Source organism: Ahaetulla prasina, chromosome 14 (genome assembly GCF_028640845.1).
Source record: "Ahaetulla prasina isolate Xishuangbanna chromosome 14, ASM2864084v1, whole genome shotgun sequence".
Taxonomy (NCBI): Eukaryota; Metazoa; Chordata; class Lepidosauria; order Squamata; family Colubridae; genus Ahaetulla; species Ahaetulla prasina.
Genome location: NC_080552.1, coordinates 2,583,970 through 2,600,575, shown reverse-complemented (window position 1 = coordinate 2,600,575; position 16,606 = coordinate 2,583,970). Strand labels below are relative to the sequence as shown.

The window sequence follows — 16,606 nt, the reverse complement described above, 5'->3', positions numbered from 1 at the left end:
CTCGCTGGGCGGGCTGGTGAGCCGCGTGCTGCGGACGCTCTCCACGCTCTCGCACCTGGGCGGCGAGCACGGGCCCCCGCGCCCCGCCGCCCCCGAGCAGCCGCCGCCGCAGCCGCAGCCTCAGCAGCCCCGGGCGCGCGGCGGGGAGGGCGGCCCGAGCAGGCGGCCCCCGCCGTCGGCGCCCCGCCGCGCCCTGCTGCCCCCCGTCCGGCGCGGCGCTGGTGCCCGGCGTGTCGGGGCTGCGCAACCACGGGAACACGTGCTTCATGAACGCCGTGCTGCAGTGCCTGAGCAACACGGAGCCGCTGGCCGAGTTCCTGGCGCTGGAGCAGTTCCGCGGGCCCGGCCCGCCCCCGCCGCCCCCCGAGCCCGAGCCCGAGCCCCGCGCCGGGGAGGTGACGGAGCAGCTGGCGCAGCTGGTTCGCGCCCTCTGGACCCTCCAGTACACGCCGCAGCACAGCCGCGAGTTCAAGGGGAGCCCGCCCGACGCCTCGGCCGGCCCCGCAGTGCGGAGAGCGCCTCCTGCCCTCCCGGCCGCCGCCGCCCCCGAGCCCGAGCCCGAGCCCCGCGCCGGGGAGGTGACGGAGCAGCTGGCGCAGCTGGTTCGCGCCCTCTGGACCCTCCAGTACACGCCGCAGCACAGCCGCGAGTTCAAGGTGAGCCCGCCCGACGCCTCGGCCGGCCCCGCAGTGCGGAGAGCGCCTCCTGCCCTCCCCGGCCGCCGCCGCCGCCGCCGCCGCCTCTGCCCTCGAAGCGCCTCGGAGCTGCCTGAGCGGCGCGGTTTGCGGGAGACGCTCCGTTGCCGGACTGGGAACCATCCTCGGTGCGGGGAATGCGGGGCTTTGCTGCCCGTTGATGTGCGGCCTTTTGCCCCGTGGTGGTTCTTTTCTCCTTGGTACCTCCTTCCTTGGGTCGGCGGCTTTGTCTGGGGTTAATCCCTGGCTCTCTGGGGGCTGGTAGCTGGCAAGGAGCGCTTCTGCTCTTTCTGTTGCCTTTTCAGCCGTTGCGTTGTCTCTTCTGAATAGCATCCAAGTGTGGTTTACCTCCCTGTGCCCGTTGATGGCTGAATTGGTCCGTGTGTCTCTGCCTCTCCGTCTCTGCCTTCCTTCCATCTGCTTCCCTTTTGAGGGGATTTTTCTGCAGCTCTTGTGGTTTCTTTGGTGGATGAGTCCAGCATAGGCTGAAAGGGATCCCATCTGGATCTGTTGCTCTGACTTTTTCTAAGGCTGCCCTTGTGCAAAGATAAACCAGGTTGCTAGGCCGCAGCAGCAGAAGATAGATGTGCTACGGGAGACTCTTCTGGCTGCCTTTTAATAAAATCCTAGTTTTGAGAGAGGCGGTCTGGGTCCCTGGGTTCGACCCCTTGCTCCGGGCGGGAATCCCAGGCAAAACAATCCAATAATGGCTGCACAAATCCCTCTGTTTTGAGCGCAGGATACAGAAAATGGGATTTAGCTGCAGATTCTGAGAAAACTTTAGAAAAAGCTTCCTGACAGCTCCTGCATTAGCACGTTTTTGAGAGATTTCAGCCAATTTCACGTCTGCAGTCTTCAATTTTTACCAGGTTTTGGGCTTTCCCCCTGAGATTTCTATATGCATTCTGAGATCTCACAAGATTTGGCAGTCTTTTGTGTAATGGACTGACAAAAGTGGTGCCATGATAGTGTGCCACAAATTCTGCCCCTTTGGAGCATGGTAATGTTTCTGATGAGATGTCACAATACACATAGAAGAGGATTAGGCTTCTGTTTATTGTGATGCTGCTGCTATCAGTCAGGCTCCCAAGGGTGGTCCTGTGAGGTTTGAAGCTTGGGAAATGGCATGGCATTGCAGGTGTCTGCCCGGCTGGCGAGAGAGTTTTCAGGCAGCAGCCAGTGAAAAACAAGATAAGAGCACATCTGTCTGTTGTACAAACAGAGGAGAGGTGGAAACAGGCCAGCTTGCCTGACAGTGGGTGTAGCCATGTCTGAACACTGTAATACGGAGGAATTTTCTGACAGAACCATCAACCGAAGGAACAGAAGTTGCCTTCAGAAGTTGTGGGAGCTTCATCCCTGGAAGCTTTCAAGAAGAGACTGGACTGCTATCTGTCAGAAATGGTGTAGGGTCTCCTGCTTGGGGGAGGGGATGGACTAGATGACCTTCAAAGCCCCTTCCAACTCTGTTAATCTGTTCTGGGCTTCCTAGTACACTTGTCATTTAGTTCCCGGATTACTTGTGAGCTCAAGTTGAGTGGTTCTAGTTGTGGTTGGGTGAAGGCTGGCCATTGAGTGAGCCAAGCTGTGCACTGAGTGAGCATTATGGAATGTGCAGATGGGAATGAACATGAATGCAGGTCTGTAGACCTCCATATAATGGGTTTCACACAATAGGTCACACAATGGGTTTCTTGGATTTCTTATGTCAATGACATGAGTAGGGGCAGACCTGCTGTTGGGGTCTGTATAAAGGTAAGGGCCACAATGGGGGAGGCTGCCTTCCAGCCCTTGGAATGCCTTATGCAATTGGCTTATGTTAGAAGTCTGGACAGGATGGAGAGAGTTCTGTGTGGTCAAGCTGCCTCGGCACAGCTCAGTGCCACTCTGAATGGGGTTTGGGCATCCATGGAGCAATGGTGAAATAGCGGAGCTCTACCGTTACGGGTCTCCCTGTGAGTAGTGCTTTTCTTGGTCCCATTGCAGCTCCTGCCTGATCTTCGGAAATAGTCCCAAAGAGAGACTGTTGCTGTGGGATGACACCTGAGCTTCTGCTGTGTAGGATGTAAGGATGGCTACCCACTCTTATCTCCTGGAGCCATCCGTCCGAATGGCCGGCACAGTCCTCCTTCCCTTAAGCCCATGGAACAGAGCAAGATAGTGGGATGTTGTGGCATTCAGTTGGAAGCCTTTCGTATCAAAAGGGGGGAATTGCTAACACCTTGGAAGGTAGACCCAAGATCCAGAAGGATCTTGGCAGACGTGAACACTGGGCCCTATACAATAACATTAAATTCAGTGGTGAGAAAAGCATGGTTTACATTTAGGTGAGAAAAACCAAATGCATATGTAATAGGTGGGACCTGGCTCAACAACAGCAACTGTGAGAGGGATCTAGGAGTCCTAGTGAACAATCAATTAAGTGTGAGCCAGTAGTGTGCAACAGCTGCCATAAAGGCCAGTGCAGTCCTGGGCTGCATCTACAGATGGATAGCATCAAGATCACACGAAGTGTTAGTACTGCTTTGTAATGCACTGGTAAGACCACATTTGGAACAATATGTCCAGTTCTGGTTACCACAATACCAATGTTGCAGTGAAAAGCAACAAAGATGATTAGGGGACGACTAAACTCTATGACGAACCGTTTGCAGGAACTGGCCCATGTCTAGCCCAGTGAAGACAAGGACTGAGAGTAACAAGATAACAGTCTTCAAATACTTGGGGAGCTGACACAGAGAAGAGGAGATCTAAAGTACTTGAGGGCAGGACAAAAAGTAACGGATGGAAGCTTATCAAAGAGAGATCCAACCTAGAATTAAGGAGAAATTTCCTGACACTGAGAACAATTTCATCAATGAAAAGGCTGTGGGTGCTTCATCACTGGAGGTTTTTAAGAAGAGACTGGATAGCCACTTATCTGAAATGGTACAAGGTTTCCTGCTTGAGCAGTGGGCTGGACTAGAAGACCTCCAAGGTCCCTTCCAACTGTTATTCTTTTATTCTGTTGAAAGTAGATACTAGTATTATGCAGGATTCAGAACTATTTTCCTTGCTTCATAAAAAACTCTTGGGGCCATTTTTAACAGTGTAATTGAAAATTATTTATCTTTGCAATAGTTTCTTTGCACAGTTTATAGTGATTCTGTTAGTGGCTGATCATTTCTTTTTGTTTCATTGGATGCTGAATTTGACTGTGGTTGAGTGGGCTACATTTTTTTAGGGTGTTGTGAGAGCCTGTGGGTAGAGTAGTTGGGCAATGAATTTGGGGATCCTTCAGATTGGATGGCTTTGGTTGGTATCCCTTACCAGGCCTTTGGGAGACTTGGGCAGAAAAGTTTTGAATATGGCATCAATGTTCCAGGACGGGCAGGATGTAGCTGTACTTGGGGAACATTTGGAGGCACTGCTTTGTGGTCAGTTGGTTGTGAGAAACTATTTATAGGCTTAGGAATCAACAATCCCAATTGATTTTATTGTCCCAGCCTCAGTGCTGTGTAACAAGGCTGACTCCTGGACTGGCTTGGTGGGCACTGGAGTTTCCTAGACTTATGGTCTTCAACCGCAACCTGCCTTCAACCTGTGGGTGCTGGGCAAGGTCATCTGAAAACACAGGGCAAGCTGTCAACAACTTCCTGATGATTCCCAACTTTCTGTCACTGGGTAGCTGAGTGACGCCATGGAGCTTTTGTCTGAGTGTTTGGAGTCTGGAGGGGGAAGAATACACTGAAACCCTTTCCGAGAATGAGCTGCTTTGGGTTGAGGGCTTGCTGGTTCCATCTCTTGCTCTGGATGTGGTTGCACAGGTAGCTATTGTGACTAGAAGAACCTTTGCATATGGTGTCCCCTCTGCGCCCTTCCCTGGACCAAGAGGCTCTGCTCATAGTCACCCACACCGTAGTCACCTTCCAGATGGACTACTGTAATGTGTCCTACGTAGGGCTGACCTTGAAGAGCAACTGGTACAATATGCAATGACATGAGTGATTGTGGGTGTTCATCAAGCTCTGCTTGTTACACATTTGCTTTGTGAGCTACGTTGTTTGCCAGTGTGCTTCCTAGTTAAATGCAAGGTGTTAGTGGACCTCTATAAAGCCCTTGTGGCAGGGGGCAGGTGATTTGTGGGACTCCGTCTCCCTGACTGTGTGTCCTTCCCATCAGATCTGGCAGGAGACACCAGCTATGGATCCCACCAATTCAGGGCAAAGGTCTCCCCTCTGTGCCTGCCCTGTGGGGCACCCTCCCCCAGACGTCAGATTGGCCCTGTCCCAGTTGGCATTTCATAAGGCCCTGACATGTGCTTGTGTTACTGGGCATGGGAATCAAAGTGCCAGTTTGGGATCCTGAAGTTACTGGTGCTGGTTGTCTTGCCTATTTATTCTATTTGTTTTTTTGGGAGGTTGGCTGATTTTGTTGTTGGCCACACAGAGTCACCTATTTCAGGGGTGTCAAACTTGTGATGACACGTTGTCGTCATGCGACGTATCGCAACTTTTCCCCCGTTCACTAAACCAGAGGTGGGCATGACCAGTGTGTGATGCATGTACCCTGCAGGCCGCGAGTTTGACACCTCTGACATGTTTGCTATGTGTTTGCTATATACATACATTGAGAGAAATAATAAAATTCTGAGGCTCATGACTAGGAAACAGTTTCACTCCACATCTAGTCTTTCTTCCTGTAAAGGTAGTCCTCAGTTTACAACAGTTCATTTAGTGAACATTCAAAGTTATAATGGCACTGAAAAAAGTGACTTAACAACTATTTTTCATACTTACAACTGCTACAACATCCCCATGATCACATGATCAAAATTCAGATGCTTGGCAACTGTCTCATATATATGACGGTTGCAGCATCCTGAGGTCATGTGATCCACTTTTGAGACCTTTTGCCAAGCAAAGTCAATGGGGAAGCCAGAGTGACTTAATCACCGTGTTACTAACTTAACAATTGCAGTGATTCACTTAACAACTTTGGCAAGAAAAGTCATAAAATAGGGCAAAACCCACTTAACGTTTGCCTTGCTTAGTAACAGAAATTTTGGGCTCAGTTGTGGACATAAGTGGAGGACTACCTGTGTTATAGACTAACCTTTTAATGCTTGCAGAAATCCTAATGAACAGCTGGTTTCTTTCATCCCGAGGCAGATGTGTTCTCCAGTTCTAATTCATAGTTCTCTTTGCCACTAGTAAAGTTAAGTTATCAGGGTTGCAAAGTTAACCAATACCTTTCCATCAGTTGGCACCGGATTCTTACCAGAAGAATTGCCAAAATCCAAGACACGTTTGAAAAGGGTCTGGCTGGGTTTTGTCGTCTGTTTTGGTCGCCTTGTTCTTGCTAAACTTTTGGCTACAGAAGAAATCCAGTTCCTGCCCTTCAGGGATCCCTCCTCTCTCCCTGAAGAGGTTCTGCAGCTTCCTCAGGATCAAAGGACCTAGGAAACAAGAAATGCTTCATTTTAAAAATTCTGTTCTGGTTTGTAACTTCCACAAGGTTCCTGCATGGAAAATCCTTTATAAAGGTCTGAACTGCCTAGGTTTAATCTCTATTACAAAATATTCAATTTCTCTTAGGGTGTATTTTTCTATACCCTTTGAATGGAAGTTTTGAGTCAGCAGTTGAGAACTCAAGAAATTTGTGCGGATTAGAATACAGAGATGTTGGGCATTAAATGGGCTCACGATTTGGTGCCATTTGTACAGCACGGGGTCTTAGTTGCTGTCGCTGTTCATATTTATTGCTTGCTTCCATCCATGAATAAAATCCCCAATTTCTTTTGGCAGACATTGGGGAAATCAGCTCTCCACACAGTCAGGTGTTGTTCTTCCCTAGTCCTCTTTTCTCATGCCGGCACACCAACCTTCCTTGGTGTTTCTATGCAGCATCCTTCCGAAGGTTCGCCCTGTTTTCCAAGAACCGAAAAGAAGAATTATGTAGAACAGTTGGGGAAAATGGGATTCCCTGGTTTATTGAGCTGTTTTGTCAAGCCCAAAACTCACTGAAAAAACAACAACATCTATGCAGGGTGGAATCTGCCATTGCCCCCTCCCCAAGATGTGTCAGCGCCTCCAGCAGAGAAACTGAGGCAGGTAGTGCCCATGAACAACTGATGTCCAGCCAAACTTCACTCATTTCTGTCCTCCATTAACTCTGAACCCCTCCCCATTCCCTTTGTGGTAGCCAGGGACACCGTCATCCTCTTCTCTTGGGAGCCCCCTTTCTAACTTGTTCTGCATAGATCCATTTGAACATAATTCCTCTGTGCGGAGATGAGCAGAGCAAACAAGAATTGAAGCCCTCTTCACCTGTTGCTGTCCCAGCATCTCCAAGCAGGGGTCCATCATCATCATCATCATCATCATCATCTCCTCCTCCTCCCTTTTATAGCTTCCACATCTGAAGTGGTGATCAGCATTATTGTAGGTCTGAGCCACATGAGGAATGCTGTACTGTAGCTTCATGTGGGCTGAGGGTGATGGGAGGATAAAAGGGCAACAGACTGAGTGGAGGTTGGATAGGCTGAGGTGGTGGCAAAATCTTCAGATTGAGTGCAGCTTGTGGGGTTAGATAAGATCAGCACACCGTCTTCCTCAGCCTGGTGCCCTCCTTCAGGTATTGGGTTATAGTTCTCAGTATTTATAACATTGCAGCCATTATGGCAAAACTGAGAAACCAGGAAAACTGAGTAATGGGCTGGCCAATCAGACAGTGGCAATACAGGTAGTCCTTGAGTTACGACCACAATGGACCCCAAAATTTACGTTGCTAAGTGAGAAATTTGTTAAATCGGTTTTGTCCAATTTTACGACTTTTCTTGCCACATTTATCAAGTGAATCACTGCAGTTGTTAAATTAGTAACATGGTTTCTAAGTGAATCTGACTTCCCGGTTGACTTTGCTTCTCAGAAGGTTGCAAAAGGTGATCACATGACCCCCAGGAGACACTTCAACCGTCATAAATGCGAATCAGCTGTCAAGCATCCAAATGTAAATCATGTGACCATGAGGGAGCTGCAACGGTCGTAAGCATGAAAAATGGTCATTTTTCAGTGCTGTTGTAACTTGGAACAGTCACTAAGCAAACTGTTCTAAGTCGAGGAATACCTCTATTGGATCCTTCTTGCCAGGTCAGTGTGGAGAGGAATTTGGGGGTACAAATAGGCCTGGGAATAACTGCCCTTATTGAGGAAATAGGTTTAGAATAATTTTAAGGCTGTGATAGGCTAGTATTGGTGGAATATAGAGATTTATAGAAATAAATGAATCTTTTAGAATAGAATAGAATAGAATTTTATTGGCCAAGTGTGATTGGACACACAAGGAATTTGTCTTGGTGCATATGCTCATAAAAGAAAAGATACGTTCATCAAGGTACAACATTTTGTACCTACATTTTAAAAATTATTTATTAGACGTCATTATGCTCCTATGTTAATCAACTGTATGTGCTATCCCATCTCTTTCCCATATGTCATTACTTAGCAGTGGCTATAACACAAAAGAATAATAAAGGAGAAAACTCTGCAACGAGAAGGAGGATAAGTCATGAGAATACATTTACCAGGGCCGGTCAAAGCATCATTTTGAGGTATCCAGAACTTTTCCAGCAGGAGCTCCTCTCGGAGGAAGATGGGTGGTTTAGAAACAGGAAATATAAACAAATTTTTTTTTTTTTTTTTTTATTGAAAGAGTTTTAAAAAAAACAAAAACATTTTCCCCCTTTTTTCCCCTCCTCCCAAAAAAAAAAACAAAACATCCCCTCCCTCCCCACCCCGGCTTCGGTCAATCACAAGGTAAAGTCCAATCCAAATAACCACATCCAAAGCTTTTGTCTCAACCCTCCCATTACATAAAATAACTTTCTAATTATTCAAAGGCAATCTGATATTTCTTAATCTGATATCTGTTTTGTAGATAATCAATCCATTTTTTCCATTCAATTAAATATCTTTCCTGCGTATTGTCTTTTAAAAACGCTGAGATTTTAGCCATCTCAGCCAAGTTAATAACTTTCAATATCCATTCTTCTATTGTAGGTATCTCTTCTTTCTTCCAGTATTGTCCAATCAACAGTCTTGCTGCTGTTATTAAGTTCAAAATCAGTTTAGTCTCAATCCCTGTACAATCCGTTAATAAACAAATTAAAGATACTACAGAAGTGGAAGGAGGGTCTGAGGAAGAAGCAAGAAAACTCAGGAATTCAGCCAAGAGGTTGGTAACTTCAAGGTGCATTAGTCACTGGACGTCATCCCTGCTCTGAAAACGGAAATGTCACTAGTGCTTAGTCTGCCACTTTCTCCATATTTCATGATTTTGTGTAACGTATCGCCTGAAGAAGTAAAAAACCAAAGAAAACCACACATGTGGTTTGATCATTCATGACAAAGAATTTAAAGTGGTGCTAATAAAAATATTGCCCAATTATAGAAGTTGTATACAACTTTACAAAGTTGGTTCTGGGTGTTAAGAACTGGTGTTATCTCAGTTTCTGTGTCTAGGAGAAGCCACAAGAAAGAAGTCAACTTTATCTGATGAAAAATGCTTCCTGACACAGGTGGCTTTGTGTGCCATTGACTGGAAGGATCCTCAACTGACAGGTCTCACAGAGAAACAGCCCTCTCTGGAACAGTCTGATTCCCATCGCCCGAGATGTTTGGCTGGCACAAATACTTTGCATTTAAGTCAGCTGATGCCGTGGGAATGCTGAAGTGGCGTATGAAACTGGCGATTGGCTGGGTGAAACTTGATAGTGGGAAGATGAAGATTTTTCCCAAGTTTGTTTTTCTGCTCCGATAGTTGAGAACTGGGGCTCTCAATAGCTGTTGATATGAGTCAGGCATGGTGACTTTGTGAAATGACTGGAAAGGTAGTGGAACTTAGTTTTGGGCAGTGGCTCTGGTCCTTCTTGGAAAAGCTGATTCCAGAAGATACTTCTGGGGTTATTTAGACATGGTGCCCTAAATGGCACTAGAGTGGGTTGGTCTAGTGACCACCGATATCCTCAGCAGAGACTCTGTGCAGCCATCCAGCACCAGCGATGCATTCGACACATCTCACTTGTTGAACATGCATAATGCGCATCGGTCTGGTTAATTTTATTTTTAGTTCATCTGCATTGCCTCTATGGTATTGTGTGTAATTGTACAGCCTTGGGGCTTATTGTAGAAAAGAGAGCAAGGTTTTTTTAGAAAGTTGTTTAGTGTCCATCTGTGTGGCACCAATTACAGAGAAGATGAGAGAAGGCCAGCTCCAATGGTATGGACACGTCCAGAGAGCACCACCTTCCACCGTGGCAGCCTACCAACTAGAAGTCAATGGTCAACGATCTCGTGGGTGTCCAAAACAGAGATGGCAAGACACCATCAACAAAGACCTGTGGCCTGTGCCCCGGAGATGCAGTTGACCGTGCAAAGTGGCGTTCAATGATATGAAAAGCAGACCGTGTATCTGCGGGAATATGCTAGAAAAAAGTAGTAGTAGTAGTTTAAGTGTCCATCATAGAGGGCCTGATACTGATCTTCTGACCATGTCCTTGTTTGAGCAGATTCTCTAGGAAGGGGCTGGGTATGATCCTTCCTTGGTTTTGGAAGAGGCCTTAAGCAGCAGGAAGAGAAGGAGCTTCTCAAGGAACTGAGAGAAGAACACAATTGTTCTGTCCGGTCAAGCCAGTAACTAAATCGCTCCTACTTCAATTTAATCCATCTTGAAGTTACCACTGGTGAAACAAAGTTTAAGTGGAGAAATGTACAATTGCGGCATTCTCAGTTGTTGTAAACTGAAAATTCATTGAAATGTAACACAGCCTAGACCTTGGAGGCCTCCAAGGTGTTATCTACTAGCTGGGTTGACCTGCTTTCTTCCCGTCCTTGAGAGGGAAGGGCTGTCTGTCAGTTTGCCACTCTTCAGCAGCAGGGCAGGGAGTGTTGGCTGCTGTCATAAGATGTAAACCAACACTCAGAAACTGTAAAAAAGAGAGTGGAAGAGGAGGAAGTGTTAGGTATTTCAAGGCATTTTCTTTTCTGGAGGTGTTTGGCAGCACAAGATTTAGCTGTAACTGTAAGCCTCTGGCTCTCCCCTGCCCCCCACCCCACCTTGCAAATCCCTGGCTGTTGCATCTTAGCGTGTAGGGAGGGATGGAGAAGAAGGGCTTGGCCTGGGCGCAACTTGGGTGTGGCCCACAACATAGGAAGCAAGCCTTCCCCTCAGCTGAGAGTTGAAAAGGCATAGGAAATGAACATGGGTAAAATCTCCAAGGAAGCCTATCGGCATAAGAGCTGGAAGAAGGAAGTCAGGAAAGCTAAAACAGAAAATAAATTTAGCTTGCAAGAAAAGCTAAAAGTAACAACAGGCCTTTTACCAGTAAAAGGAGGGAGGGAGGGGCCCCTTTTTCGGAAGGAAAGCTGTTTCAGTGCCCCCCAGAAGAGCAGCTGACCTGGGTAATTGCAGACTCGCACCCCAGATGCCCATGTTGGGCAGAACCTGGAACAGATCATTATATCATCAGCCTGGGAGCTTTTGTTTGAAGACGTTCCCTGGGCCTTTTTAATTATGCAGTTCTTCCTTTTATCTATGTTGTAATCTGAGTTTTAGCTTTGTTTTTAACTATAGCTTTTATATCATTTTACTGTTCTGCCTGTAAACTGCCCAGAGGCATGGAAGTGTGATGGGCAGTATAGAAATGTGGTAAATAAATAAATAAATTTAGCCGTGCTGAATGCAAAAGGGATGGCTTGGCAGAATTAAGCCATGTCAAACTGACCTGATCTACATTTATGACTGGGGGATCCGTTTCGTTGGCCAGGGAAAGTAGCAGAGGCCACGTTTTGCAAATGATACAAAGATTGGGGAAGCTAATAGGAACCTCTCAGATGGGGGAACCAAGTTTCAGGGGGATCTTGACAAGCTGGAACCATGGACAGAAAGCAGCGAGATGAATAGATGGGTCTCTTGCCTTGGGGAGGGGAGATCAAAGGCAAGAGTCTGGGGTGGGGGGAGCCCAACATGGGTGGCAGTAGATGCAGAAAGGAATTCAGGCCGAACATGAACCAAGGTGGTGATGCAGCTGCAAAACAAACAAGCAGAAAACAAAACAAAACAACAACCCCACCCACCCCGAAACCTTAGGCCGCAACAACAGAAAAATCTAATGGCAAAATTCAGAGAAGCCTTTGTTCCTCTCCCTCCTGCATTAATCAGAATTCACACACAGAGCTCAGCTCTGGGCTGTGCAACTTGGGAAGGACCCTGACAAACTGGAGCAAATTGGTAAGAATTGGCCTGGAAGGAGAAAAACCCCTGAGGAACAGTTGGGGAATGATTGGGTTTATTTAGTCAGGAGAAGAGAATATTTTAGGGTGACACAACAGCTGCTTCCAAACAGATGTAGAGTTGTTCAGAGGAGCTTTAGAAGGTGGGGCGTGAAATGGTGGGTCTAAATTGCAAGGAGGTAGATTTGGCTGGACATAAAACCAGAATCCAAACGTAAGTCCTCTTCCATGGTGACAATAGCGATAAGACCTATGTATCATTCCACAGTGCTTTACAGCTCTCTCTTAGTGGTTTACAGTCAGCATATTTCCCCCCCCCCCAACAATCTGGGTCCTCATTTTACTGACCTGGGAAGACTTGAGTCAACCTTCAGCTGGTTAGGATCAAACTGCTGGCAGTGAGCAGAGTCAACCTGCAATCCTGCATTCAAACCACTGCACTACCAGGGCTGCCCGAGGAAGCGGTGGGCTCTCTTGGCTGGAAAGAGGGACTTGGTGCCTATGTGTCCATTGGATAATATGTGTGGTAGGGGATTCTTGCAGTGGGCAGAGGGTTGAAATGGATGATTCTCACAATCCCTCCCAACTCTTAGATCCTGTGATGCTCTGAACTAGTCAGGACAATCTGGCTCTGGTGGGACATTCCTTGGCTGCATCCCTTTTGTGGCCTGCGAACGTTTTAAGTTCTCCCAGTACTGATAAGTGCCAAGTGCTAACACCCAAATCTGAGGTTACTTATATAGCTGTTAAAGTGCAGGTGAGGGGGGGACGGCTGTGATGTTGCTCTCCAAGGTAGTAGCAGTGTGTACATACACACACACACACACACACACACACCCCTGTTCATTTTAAGGCCTTGTAGAATGTCCCTTCCGTGGCTCTGGGTCTGGGGTCTTTCAGCCATTCCTCCCACAGTGAGTCCATGAGGGCTCCCTGGGAGCTCTTGGAAGAAGGTGCAATTGGGAAATCAATGTCACAGAAGGGAGCATGGATAAGGTTGGGGGAGACCATGCCTGCCATTCTTCTCTTAATCCTTCATCTCCCCCCCCCTTCCTCCCCCCCCCCCGCCACTGAAAGGCCTTTCTATGCCAAAGCCAGCCATTATGAGCATCATCAATACTTGCTAAAGAAAAGCTCTTCAGTGCTTGCGAAGAGCGTTTTTGTTTCCATAACCTAAGAAGAGGTTCTGGGTATTTTAACAGTTTCTGACCCTGTTTAAGCTGGCATGTCAACAGCTTCTTCCTTTGAAAATCAAGTGTTGCCTGGTTCACAAGCAGGCGGCTTATATTTATCCCAATGCAACAGCTCAGTGCGGAAGGAAGAGAGGCTGCTGTGGGAGGGCAAAACGGAGGGTTTCAGGCAGACACAGCCAGACCTTCTCGTCCTTGTCTTCATGGAGGGTGGGAGCTTTTTTAGTCTTTGTGTCCCTAGAAAACCTTTTTGCATATGCATGGCCCCTCTCCAACCACCACGGGGAGAGAAGGCCCGGACAATCTCAGTCTAGTGCAAAGGTCTCCAACCTTGGCAACTTTAAGACTTGTGGACTTCAACTCCGCTGGCTGAGGAACTCTGGGAGTTGAGGTCCACAAGTCTTAAAGTTGCCAAGGTTAGAGGCCCCTGGACTTAAAAACGTGCCTTCCTGCCCTCTCTTTCAGAAAGGAAGCATGCTGCCTTGTTGGCAGCGCATGTTCACCCTTGCCCTATTATAGGCACCCTGATGGAGCCCATCTTGGTTGGGTCAGGGGAGCCTCAGGCTTTCTGAGCTGGGCCTTAGGGGACCACCCAAAGCCTTGCAGAAGTTTTAATTCCCAATGTTTTGCTTTCTCCCTGTGAAGTTTACAAGTGCCTCTGTCCATGACTGTGGAGTTGTACTATGGACAGTCTCCACAGCTGGATACACACACACACACACACACACACACACACACACACAGAGTATTGGAGACCGGATCCATCACAGACCCACTGGACTAGTCGGGACAGATGCAACAGAAGGAAGGGTGCCCTGTTGTTCTTCCAAAGACTGAAAGCCAAGCAAGCCCCCTCCAAGGGGGCTCCAGCAGCTGCAGAAGGGGAGGTTGGGCAAGGATGGCGGTTGACCCGCTTGTTCTTCCCCTCTCGTGCAGTCATGGCGGACCTTTTGTGTCAAAATCCAGGAAATGCCCAACTTGATCCTGCTGGCATATTACAACCCCATAAAAGGGAAACAATGCTCTGTCTCCCCCTCCCATATCTAGGCCACCCCGAATGGCGGCACTTGGTGGAAAGTCCATATAGGCCAGGCAAGAGGACACACCCCGTTTTCATGTGGCATCCACAACCTCTAAAACTGTCATTGGTCTACTCTCGCTGCTCTAGAGGCACCCACAAATGCTAGGTTGGTGCATCTTCACTTCTCTCTTGTAATGATATTGGCTGAGCAATGAAAGCCCAGTTAAGAAAAGCAGTGAAAGATTATTGGATTTTCCATCAGAAATAACAAATGTCTGGGGAATCTTTTTTTTTTTGTCTGTGAAAGAAATAGGTTATGAAATATTTTCATCCCCCACCAAATAGTTAAGAAAATAGTTAAGAAAAGCACTTCTACAGTGGATCTTAGGCCCAGGACTCTTCAGTGTCTTCATAAATGAGGGAATTGAAGGGGAACTCATCAAATTTGCAGATGACACTAAACTGGCAGGAATAATCAACCCCCCCCCCCCGAAGACAAGCTCAGGATCCAAAAAGATCTTGACAGACTTGAGCAATGGGCCCCATCCAACAAAATAAAATTTAATGTGGAGAAAAGCAAGGATTTACACCTGGGCAGGAAAAACCAAAGGTACAAGTACAGATCAGGTGGAACCTGGCTCAAAACCAGGAACTCTGACTGGTTGCTCTGCCCAGCGGACAAAGGATGTTTTCAGAAGAAAAGGGTGGATTTTTCTTCCTCTTTCTCTCAGTTTCAAATTCTCGCCTTCTCTGGCTGTTCAAATGGGGGGGGGGATCATGAGGGCCCCCGGGGCCTTTCTCTTTCCCATAATAACCTCACCTTTTGCCTTCCATTGACTCACTCCACATGACAGCACCGTCAAAACCTAGAGACGCCCCATTTTGAGAGCTCCGAACCAGCAGTCAAGAGAGCCCCGGTGCCAACCGTGTTCAAAAATGCCAAAATTGGCAGATGTCCATTACAAGCCAGGAGGCCCATGTGAATTTCCCTTTCACCCGAAGGCCGATTCCATTGAATTCCTGCTGCTGCAAACGGAGCGATCTTTGCATAAGATTTTTCACCCAATCTGAAGTCTCAGATCAGATCCGAACTCTGGATTTGTTTGCGGCTCTTTGAGGATGATTCAGAATTTCACTGGACTTTCTGGTTGTGTGTGCAGCCGTGGCTTTGTTCTCCCAGCTTACCTGCCACGTGTGGATGGTGCCGAAGGGAGGGTGGTGTGCTGAGAGGGGCCTGGGGTGCTGGGAGGCCTCATTGGCAATTGGGAGCTTGGTGTTGGGTGCTGTTTGTGTCTCGCTCTTCTGCCACTGTTTCTTCAGGCAGATTCACCAGAAGGGAGAGAAGTCACTCCGGATGCTCTAGTAATGCTTTTCTGAATGGGGGAGTGGATTATGGGGGGCGGGGTCATTTCTGATGTTTGGGGTGGGCAGTGCTTCACCTCTCCACTTTGCTTCACTTCTCACCAGAGCCCCTCTGGTTTCATGGGAGGCCTGGCAGCAGGAAAGAGCCATGTTTGGGGCCTGGGTGAGCAGCCCAGCCTTTCCTCCAGAAGCCCCGAGGGGGTCCTGAGCAGATGGGGCTGTGTTGGCTGAGGCGATGGGCAAGGCATAGAGCCTTGTGGCGAGGAGGTTGCTGTGCAACCTGGCAGAAGAAATGACCGACGCCAGGCGATGTGGCCCCGACAGATGTTTCCATGCCAAGTTGGCCTCAAGGCAGCTTTGGTGGCTCTAGAGGAGTCTCTCTCTTGCTGGTGGTGCCTGCTAGGGCTGCTTAAGGAGGTGGTAGCCGGGCCCTGCACTGGGTTGTGTAGTGTCACACTGGCACAACTTGCTTGAATTTGGGAGCCTTGTTTAAAATACCAGAAATCTGTTCTTGGAAAGCACAAGATGCCCTATTTGGCTTTTCCTAACTTGCATTTTCCTGCCTCTCAGTGCCGGCTTCTCATCCTGCTACAACAGTTGAAGCAAGAGAGGAAAATGCCATTTCCTTGGGGAGCGGGGATGGGGTGGGGGAGGGCAGTAGTGTAAAGGTGGGGAGATGAATAAGCAGCTAGGCAGGTCCTGTATCCCTTTCTCAATTACCCCTTTGATTTCTGGGGAGTCAAAAGGGACATTCAGCACCTCGTAAATCTGCTGCTTGGTTTGCAAGAAAAAGCATGGCTGCTGTGGGGCTCCTCTTTCACTACAGTTTGACCTAGCAACCAGTTTGCCTGTCACATTTGTCTTGATCATGCTAGCTTACACGTTGCATGGATGTGCTCCTGGGCTGAGTTCACACACGGGGCATGTGTCCGCACGGCTCCACTTCATGGCACTGAGCGTGTTCACCCAAGCGCAGAGCAAACGAGTCGCATTCTTCCATTATTCCTTGGGCTTTCAGGGGGTCCCGGCTCCTCCTGGCTGAGAGGCTGTGTTGGGCCTCTCTTCTCC

The 16,606-nt window shown here is 48.1% G+C and overlaps 1 protein-coding gene across 1 annotated transcript in view; it reads left to right on the top strand.

The window, feature by feature from the left end:
• The first annotated feature begins 266 nt into the window (after positions 1 to 266).
• Positions 267 to 16,606, top strand: part of USP31 (ubiquitin specific peptidase 31) — a 36,329-nt gene continuing 19,989 nt past the window's right edge. Inside the window, exon 1 of the mRNA XM_058157714.1 lies at positions 267 to 656. Coding sequence (XP_058013697.1) covers positions 267 to 656 — 390 coding nt within the window. The remainder of the gene's footprint in view (positions 657 to 16,606) is intronic.